The following is a 9,929-nucleotide window of genomic DNA, read 5'->3' as shown; positions in this document are numbered from 1 at the left end:
CTGTGTGTTTTTCACTGTGTGTTGTTTTTCACTGTGTGTGTGTGTGTGTGTGTGTGTGTGTGTGTGTGTGTGTGTGTGTGTGTGTGTGTGTGTGTGTGTGTGTGTGTGTGTGTGTGTGTGTGTTGTTTTTCACTCTGTGTTTGTGTGTTGTTTTTCTACAGATGGAGTGCTACTAATAGACCCAGAGTACCTAAAAGACCGAAAAGGTAAGATGTGTGTGTGTGTGTGTGCGTGTGCAAGCGCGTGAGTGATTACATATATTTTTTTCAATAAAGTATTCACAATTTCACATCCCTTTATTTCTCTTCTCATGTTCCCGTCTTCCCTCTCTCCTTCTTCATTTTTTCCTACAATCTCTCCCCCCCCCTCTCCAGTCTTTGTGACTCTGACCTGTGCGTTCCGGTATGGTCGTGAGGACCTGGACGTTCTGGGGTTGTCCTTTAGGAAAGACCTCTACATCTCCACCTTCCAGGCCTTCCCCGCCGTCACCACGGAGGAAGAGCGTAAACCACTCAGCCACCTGCAGGAGAGACTGCTGAAGAAGCTGGGCCAGCACGCACACCCATTCAACTTCACTGTGAGTTCTATAGACTGATCCCACTGCACCGCAGACACACCGGTTTAAATCAACTTGTTTACCGCATCTTTGCTCGTGTACAATTCTGTGGTCGTGTGCCTGTTTGTTGGTGAGCAGTTGTGTATTAATTCTGTGGCGTGACTGCCAAATATCTCTCTTTCAGATCCCTCAGAACCTGCCCTGCTCAGTCACTCTACAGCCAGGACCAGAGGACACAGGGAAGGTACAGAGACCACACACACAAACACTGTATACACTCACAAAACTTTTTATTGAATATCTTCCTCTCCCTCTGCCTTCGTCTCTGCTCAGGCTTGTGGAGTGGACTTTGAGGTCAGAGCCTTCTGCGCCAGGACCGTAGAGGAGAAAATACACAAAAGGTACAATGTTGTCGAAGCTCTGCGTTTTGATTCAGAGATTCAGTGCAGATGGTTAAAAGTGATTGTGTATGTGATGTTTAAGGAACTCTGTGCTGTTGATAACCCTAGTGTGTGTGTGTGTGTTTGTTATATGACTCGCTTTTCTCATATGATATTATATATGTTGTTATAGGAACTCCGTGCGTCTGGTGATCCGTAAGGTGCAGTATGCCCCTGAGAAGCCCGGTCCTCAGCCCATGGTGGAGACAACGCGATCCTTCCTAATGTCAGATAGATCCCTACATCTAGAGGCCTCGCTGGATAAAGAGGTAGGACGGGACACATCGAGACAGACGCAACGCCTGCACGACGGACACGCACGCACGCGCATGAATTAGTTAAAAGCGTTATGCAGACATTTGGTTGACTGGATTGGTTAAAGCCTGAGATGATCACCCGACCAACCGAATTCACTCCTCCCCCGTTCTCTCCGTCTCTTCCTTTCCTTCTCGTTCTCGCTCGGTCTTCCTCTCCCCCTCTTTCTCAGCTCTACTACCACGGAGAGCCTATCAGTGTGAATGTCCATGTCACCAACAACTCCACCAAAACAGTGAAGAGGGTGAAAATTTCAGGTAAGAGACAAACGTGGAATCGGCTGGCCCCAATTCAACCCCCCCCCCTCGCCCCAACCCTTCTTTTCTGCAGAAGCTCCGCCACTGCACTGCTGATACCTACCCAGTACCCTACGGATCTACAAACATGGAGGGGTTAAGCCCAAGGGGGAGGGTTTCGGAGCGATTTGGGAAAGGCTGTATCAGAGGAGAGACTCGACCTTCCCATCTGCCACTCCTCTGCTCTCTCCATCTTTGTTGCTGTGTGTCTGTCAGTGTTTTGCCTCTCCTGGTGTTGTTAACCCTTTCTCTCCCCTGCTGCAGTGCGTCAGTATGCTGATATCTGTCTGTTCAGTACGGCTCAGTACAAGTGTCCTGTTGCACAGGAGGAGGCAGAGTGAGTACCCCTTCTCTCCGTAACCTCTCTCTCCATCCCTGTAAACCTTCTCTTCATCACGGTTTCTCTCGCCTTTGGCCCTCGGGACCACACTCTCCTTTTTTCACCTCTCCCTTTTGTCCTCTGTGAGAAAATGTTGGGTGAATGCACACAGGTTGTGTGGCCAAGTAGAGACTCACTTTCAGTACTTTTGTTTTATTGTTTCTGCATAACTTCTACCCTCATGTTGTACGACCCTCTGCTCACTGAAAACGTTCTATGCTTCGACATCACTCCTGCCCCTCTCCCAATATACGAGACCCTGCAAACCCACCTTTCTACTGGTACTACCATTCCAGACTACCCCTCTCCTCCTCTCAGCTCAACACCTCTCCTGCCCCGCTACCTCCCACCCAACCCACTCTGAGACCCCAGGCAAACACATGTCCTCCCCCATCTAGTAACATCACAGCCCCTCGTCCCCTTGTTATGACATCATGGAGTTGGTGTTCTCTCCCCCTGTACTGTAGTCTTACAGGTGACTGATGTAGTGCTGCACAGATGTGACACCTACAATAAGTCTGTGGGCCACACCGCCGACTGGTAAGTAGAGGGGCAACAATGCGAATGGCTTAAAGTAACTATCCAGTGTTTCCAGATTTCTATCACATATGACCTAGAATTCGTTAATTAAGTATGTTAAAAAGCTGCTTTTCTGTGTTTGAATGGTGTGGGCGTATACCGGTTATTCAACTATGAATACGAGTAGATCGCTGATTGGCCAAGTCATGACATCATCCTTTATGAGGAAATAGCAAGCATTTTTGAAACGGTCTGTTTGAGATACAAGTTTGAGGTGGGGTTTTTGAAGGTTTTTTTTCTTCTCCAATTTATGCTTTGGCCTCATACAAGTAAATCATGAGTCGTCAACGTTATTTGGGTATGAGTTAACCGAATATGAACTTTTAAAAGTGAGATTTTCACTGGACAGTTACTTTAACGCCCAGAATTCCCAGACCTAGACCTCCCCACAACCCCAGTACCTGGCTTGATTTAGGCTCACCAAAACTTCCCCTCATAGCCTAAATCTTGATCCCTAACCTCACATCTGGATAATTATCCTTCTGGTCCCCCCTTATCCAGTCCTCTTCAAGAAGCCAATGGCCCCAAACCCAAATTACCTTCCTTTCAAATTGCGGGAAATCTCAGACTGGTACCCAACCTAGTCCCCTTCAATACTCCTCTTCCTCTCTGTTCTAATGGCAGCATCTTTAACCCTTTTCTCTCCTCTCAACTTTCCTTACTGCTTCCCAAGCGTTGTGGACGCGTGTACGAGAGTGAGTGATTTAAAAACCAACCACGTATGATGAAACAGAGAAATGATCAGTTCTTTCTCTCTACACAGTGACCAGGTGTCCCCCAGCAGTACGTTCTGTAAGGTGTACACCCTGACTCCCATGCTCACCAACAACAGAGAGAAGAGAGGCCTGGCTCTGGATGGGAAGCTGAAGCACGAAGACACCAACCTGGCCTCCAGCACCATGTAAGAGACTAGAGAGAGAGACACGCACATAAAAACACACACACAGTACCAGTCAGAAGTTTGGACACGCCTACTCATTCCAGGGTTTATCTTTGTTTTAACTATTTTCTACATTGTAGAATAATAGTGAAGACATCAAAACTATGAACACATATGGAATCATGTAGTAACCAAAAAACGTTTCAAACTATGTTTTATATTTGAGATTCTTCAAATAGCCACCCTTTGCCTTGACAGCTTTGCACACTTTTGCCATTCTCTCAACCAGCTTCATGAGGTAGTCTCCTGGAATGCATTTCAATTAACCGGTGTGCCTTGTTAAAAAATAATTTTGTGGAATTTCTTTCTTTCCTTAATGCGTTTGAGCCAATCAGTTGTGTTGTGACAAGTTAGGGGTGGTATACAGAAGATAGCCCTATTTGGTAAAAGACCAAGTCCATATTATGGCAAGAACAGCTCAAATAAGCAAAGAGAAACGACTGTCCATCGTTACTTTAAGACACGAAGGTCAGTCAATCCAGAACATTTCAAGAACTTCCTTCAAGTGCAGTCGCAAAAACCATCAAGCGCTATGATGAAGCTGGCTCTCATGAGGACCGCCACAGGAAAGGAAGACCCAGGGTTACCTTTGCTGCAGAGGATAAGTTCATTAAAGTTAACTGCACCTGTTCAAGTAACAGACACATCTCAACATCAACTGTTCAGTGGAGACTGCGTGAATCAGGCCTTCATGGTCAAATTGCTGCAAGGAAACCACTACTAAAGGACACCAATAAGAAGAAGAGACTTGCTTGAGACAAGAAACCTGAGCAATGGACATTAGACCGGTGGAAATCTGTCCTTTGGTCTGATGAGTCCAAATTTGAGACGCAGAGTAGGTGAACGGATGATCTTCGCATGTGTGTTTCCCTACGTGAAGCATGGAGGAGGAGGTGGGATGGTGTGGGGGTGCTTTGCTGGTGACACTGTCAGTGATTTATTTAGAATTCAAGTCACACTTAACCAACATGGCTACCACAGCATTCTAGAGCGATACGCCATCCCATCTGGTTTGGGCTTAGTGGGACTATCATCTGTTTTTCAACAGGACAATGACCCAAAACACACCTCCAGGCTGTGTAAGGGCTATTTGACCAAGAAGGAGAGTGATGGACTGCTGCATCAGATGACCTGGCCTCCACAATCACCCAACCTCAACCCAAGTGAGATGGTTTGGGATGAGTTGGACCGCAGTGTGAAGGAAAAGCAGTCACAAGTGCTCAGCATGTGTGGGAACTCCTTCAAGCCTGTTGGAAAAGCATTCCAGGTGAAGCTGGTTGAGAGAATGCCAAGAGTGTGCACAGCTGTCATTAAGGCAAAGGGTGGCTACTATGAAGAATATTTTGTTTAACACTTTGTTGGTTACTTCATGATTCCATATGTGTTATTTCATAGTTTTGATGTCTTCACTGTTATTCTACAATGTAGAAAATAGTAAAAATAAAGAAAAACCCTTGAATGAGTAGATGTGTCCAAACATTTGACTGGTACTGTATATATATTTACAGTGCATTCGGAAAGTATTCAGACCCCTTGACTTTTTCCACATTTTGTTACGTTATAGCCTTATTCTAAAATTGATTAAATTAAATGTTTTCCTCACCAATCTACACACAATTCCCCATAATGACAAAGCTAAAAGTTTTTTTGCAAATGTATTAACAGTAAAAAACAAAAAATAAAATCCAGAAATACTTTATTTACATAAGTATTTAGACCTTTTGCTTTGAGACTCGAAATTGAGCTCAGGAGCATCCTGTTTCCATTGATCGTCCTTGATGTTTCTACAACTTGATAGGAGTCCACCTGTGGTAAATTCAATTGATTGGACATGATTTGGAAGGCACACAGTTGACAATGAATGTCAGAGCAAAACCAAGCCATGAAGTCGAAGGAATTGTTTGTAGAGCTCCGAGACAGGATTGTGTCGAGGCACAGATCTGGGTAAGGGTACCAAAAAATGTCTGCAGCATTGAACGTCCCCAAGAATACAGTGGCCTCCGTTCTTAAATGGAAAAAGTTTGGAACGACCAACACTCTTCCTAGAGCTGGCCGCCCGGCCAAACTGAGCAATCGGGGGAGAAGGGCCTTGGTCAGGGAGGTGACCAAGAACCCAATGGTCACTCTGACAGAGCTCAAGAGTTCTTGAACCCGATCGAACATCTCTGGTGAGACCTGAAAATAGCGGTGCAGCAATTCTTCCCATTCAACCTTACAGAGCTTGAGATGATCTTCAGAGAAGAATGGGAGAAACTCCCAAAATACAGGTACAATGCCTTGCAAAAGTATTTACCCCCCCCCCCTTGGCATTTTTCCTATTTTGTTGCATTACAACCTGTAATTTAAATGGATTTTTATTTGGATTTCATGTAATGGATATACACAAAATAGTCCAAATTGGTGAAGTGAAATGAAAAAGATAACTTGTTTAAAAGAATTCAAAAAAATGGTGGTGCGTGCATATGTTTTCACCCCTTTTGCTATGATGCCCCTTAATAAGATCTGGTACAACCAATTACCTTCAGAAGTCACATAATTAATTAAATAAAGTCCACTTGTGTGCAATCGAAGTGTCACATGATCTCAGTGTATATATAGACCTGTTCTGAAAGGCCCCAGAGTCTGCAACACCACTAAGCAAGGGGCACCACCAGGCAAGTGGCACCATGAAGACCAAGGAGCTCTCCAAACAGGTCAGGGACAAAGTTGTGGAGAAGTACAGATCAGGGTTGGGTTATAAAAAAATATCAGAAACTTTGAACATCCCACGGAGCACCATTTTATATCCATTATTAAAAAATGGAAAGAATTTGGCACCACAACAAACCTGCCAAGAGAGGGCTGCCCAACAAAACTCACAGACCAGGCAAGGAGGGCATTAATCAGAGAGGCAACAAAGAGACCAAAGATAACCCTGAAGGAGCTGCAAAGCTCCACAGCAGAGATCGGAGTATCTGTCCATAGGAGCACTTTAAGCCGTCCACTCCACAGAGCTGGGCATCACGGAAGAGTGGCCAGAAAAAAGCCATTGCTTAAAGAAAATAATAAGCAAACACGTTTGGGGTTCGCCAAAAGGCTTGTGGGAGACTCCCCAAACATATGGAAGAAGGTTCTCTGGTCAGATGAGACTAAAATTTAGCTTTTTGGCCATCAAGGAAAACGCACAAACCCAACACCTCTGTCTGGCACAAACCCAACACCTCTCAGCACCCCGAGAACACTATCTCCACAGTGAAGCATGGTGGTGGCAGCATCATGCTGTGGGGATGTTTTTAATCAGCAGTGACTGGGAAACCGGTCAGAATTGAAGGAATGATGGATGGTGCTAAATACAGGGAGGAGGTGAGGGCACTTGGAGTGTGGTGTCAGGAAAACAACCATTCACTCAACGTCAACAAAACAAAGGAGATGATTGTGGACTTCAAGAAACAGCAAAGGGAGCACCCCCCAATCCACATCAACGGGACAGCAGTGGAGAAGGTGGAAAGTTTGGAAACCTCAGGAGGCTGAAGAAATTTGGCTTGTCACCTAAAACCCTCACAAGCTTTTACAGATGCACAATTGAGAGCATCCTGTCGGGCTGTATCATCGCCTGGTACCGCAACTGCACCACCCACAACCGGAAGGCTCTCCAGAGGGTGATGCGGTCTGCACAACGCATCACCGGAGGCAAACTACCTGCCCTCCAGGACACCTACAGTACCCGGTGTCACAGGAAGGCCAAAAAGATCATCAAGGACAACAACCACCCGAGCTGCTTGTTCACCCCACTACCATCAAGAAGGTGAGGTCAGTACAGGTACATCAAAGCTGGGACCGAGAGACTGAAAAACAGCTTCTATCTCAAGGCCATCAGACTGTTAAACAGCAATCACTAACACAGACAGGCTGCTGCCTATATACAGACTTGAAATCATTGGCCACTTTAATAAATGTATCACTAGTCACTTTAATAATGTTTACATATCTTGCATTTCCTCATGTATATACTGTATTTTATACCATCTATTTCATCTTGCCTATTTCGCTCGGTCATCGCTCATCCATATATTTATATGTATATATTCTCATTCCATCCCTTTACTTAGATTTGTATGTGTTAGGTAGTTGTTGTGGAATTGTTAGATTACTTGTTCGATATTGCTGCACTGCCGGAACTAGAAGCACAAGCATTTCGCTACACTCGCAATAACATCTGCTAGCCATGTGTATGTGACCAATAAAATTGGATTTGATTTCTATAACAAGACACGATCCATTTTCGTGAACGGGGTGGTGTACCTAATAAACTGGGGTGTATATGCATGCAGTTTTCCTCTTGTCTGTTCTGTCGGGGGTTTCATTGACGTGTGTCTGTTTTGATGTGTTCCAGAGTGAAAGACATGTCCAATAAGGAGGTTCTGGGAATCCTGGTGTCTTACAGAGTCAAGGTCAAACTAGTGGTGTCCCGTGGAGGGTATGTTACATCTTGGCTCATACACATGTATTAATGGTCTGTCTTACATAGATTCACGTAATGGTTCTAAGTAAACATTTCCACCTGGATTAAGCTGGAACGTTTTAATGAGTATTAGTTCACCTCTGCCTGATATCTGAGTGGTCTCCGACTGGGGAGAAATTTAGGTGAATCAACGTTGTTTCGATTTCATTTGTCAACCTATTTGTGCCATTGAATCGACGTGGAAAATGCATTCGAATTGAAAAAAAGTAGTCAACGATAACTGTTGTTTGAGGGTGACATTTCAACCACAGGATTGTGTAATCATGGTAAGGAAATTTCAACATAAACAAACCGTGTATAAAATATGTTGAATTTGTACCTTTTAAAACAACGACAGATTTTCAACGTTATATCCACTATCAGAAAAACAAACAATAGGCTAGGCAGTACTTCCTACTGGAGAATTTCTATATCAACAGCTATCCTTTAGCCTCCCATCCAGGGTTTTAATCAAGCTCAGCCTTGTTTAGCTATGATATTTGTCATAGACTATTACCAATGTCCTATCGTGAGAATGAATGTTGAGAGATCTCCACTTATAAAGTAAATAGATTCAGTGTTGCTGTCGAAGTCATTCCGAATGGTCGTTTTAACTTTGCATCTGCGCTGTTTCAAGTAAATGTGTTTTTGCTAAATTGTCAGTGGAAATTGTTAAAAGTCGTCCTTGTGAATCGAGTTGAATGGTTTGTTTAACTTTAATCAACGTTTTTTTGTTTGGCATACATTTTAAATTCTCAGTATCATTCTGCTACCTTGGAATTGACCTTTATCTTCTGCTTGGATAGTTTGGACTGCTTGGATAGTCTGCTTGGATCTGTGCACCTGGCTAGGTCTGGCTTGAATTCCAGTTTGTCTACAAATGTATAATTGAATTGTAGTATTCACATCAACCAAAACAATGGTTGTTTTTGTAAAATGTTCAGTACAAATTGTTAAAAGTCATCCTGGTGCATAGAGTTGTATGGTTTGTTTAACTTTGCAATCATTGGATTTTGTTTGACATACATTTTAAAGTGAAAAATCTGAGTTTCCGTAGTCTCTGTTAGTGGAATTGCCCTAAATCTCCTTTAAGTGTGTTGACAACAAAACACAATTCAATTACACTTTTGAAGAACAATAAATAGCCTATTAACTTGTCTACAAGTTAACAAATGATATGTTGGATTCACGAGATTAAGCCAGTGGCTCAGATGGAACTTTCCAAACAGCAGATGCATATCCTTTAAATGTTGATATTTGGTTGGGTTGTCAACCAAACAGAATTCAGTATTACTTTTGTAATACAGTAAATAACCTATCGTACAAGCTAATGTAACATTCAACTTGAAAATGAGTAACACATTTTGAAGTACCTGTAACTATAAATGTCTTCTTATGCAATCATATGGGGTGGCAGGGTAGCCTAGTGGTTAGAGCGTTGGACTAGTAACCAAAATGCTGCAAGTTCAATCCCCGAGCTGACAAGGTACAAATCTGTCGTTCTGCCCCTGAACAAGGCAGTTAACCCACTGTCAAAGGTCAAATAAAATAAAAAAATATAAAGCGTGCTTGTTCAAGATCGCATGCAATTGTCCACGTTGAAATGACTTGGTGTGCCCAGTGGGCTGTTATTGCTTTAACATTACTGTGTATGTCCTCTGTACAGCGACGTGTCAGTGGAGCTACCTTTTGTCCTGATGCACCCCAAACCCTCAGACCAACACATTTCCAGACCTCAATCAGGTACAGACCAGTGTGTGTGATCGAGAGAAAATATGTTTTAGAAATAGAAGTGTTTTGCAGTGATCGTTACGTCTTTTGTAATGTCATTACTTTCTCCCACAGCCGTCCCAGAAACTGATGCCCCAGTGGACACTAACCTTATAGAGTTTGAGACAAAGTAAGAGAGCGAGAGAGTGTTTCTCAGATTTCAATTTAACCTTG

General features: G+C 43.6%; 1 protein-coding gene across 1 annotated transcript in view; it reads left to right on the top strand.

Moving 5' to 3' along the window:
• Positions 1 to 9,929, top strand: part of LOC106608931 (arrestin red cell-like) — a 65,279-nt gene that overhangs the window by 50,627 nt on the left and 4,723 nt on the right. Inside the window, exons 4-14 of the mRNA XM_014207172.2 lie at positions 162 to 206; positions 375 to 577; positions 741 to 800; positions 890 to 957; positions 1,130 to 1,265; positions 1,484 to 1,568; positions 1,872 to 1,944; positions 3,329 to 3,466; positions 7,878 to 7,961; positions 9,652 to 9,728; positions 9,831 to 9,885. Of these exons, the coding sequence (XP_014062647.1) occupies positions 162 to 206; positions 375 to 577; positions 741 to 800; positions 890 to 957; positions 1,130 to 1,265; positions 1,484 to 1,568; positions 1,872 to 1,944; positions 3,329 to 3,466; positions 7,878 to 7,961; positions 9,652 to 9,728; positions 9,831 to 9,885 (1,024 nt within the window). The remainder of the gene's footprint in view (positions 1 to 161; positions 207 to 374; positions 578 to 740; positions 801 to 889; positions 958 to 1,129; positions 1,266 to 1,483; positions 1,569 to 1,871; positions 1,945 to 3,328; positions 3,467 to 7,877; positions 7,962 to 9,651; positions 9,729 to 9,830; positions 9,886 to 9,929) is intronic.

This window comes from Salmo salar, chromosome ssa07, assembly GCF_905237065.1.
Source record: "Salmo salar chromosome ssa07, Ssal_v3.1, whole genome shotgun sequence".
NCBI lineage: Eukaryota > Metazoa > Chordata > Actinopteri > Salmoniformes > Salmonidae > Salmo > Salmo salar.
Note: the sequence above shows the minus strand (reverse complement) of the source record. Positions and strands in the feature narration are given on the sequence as shown.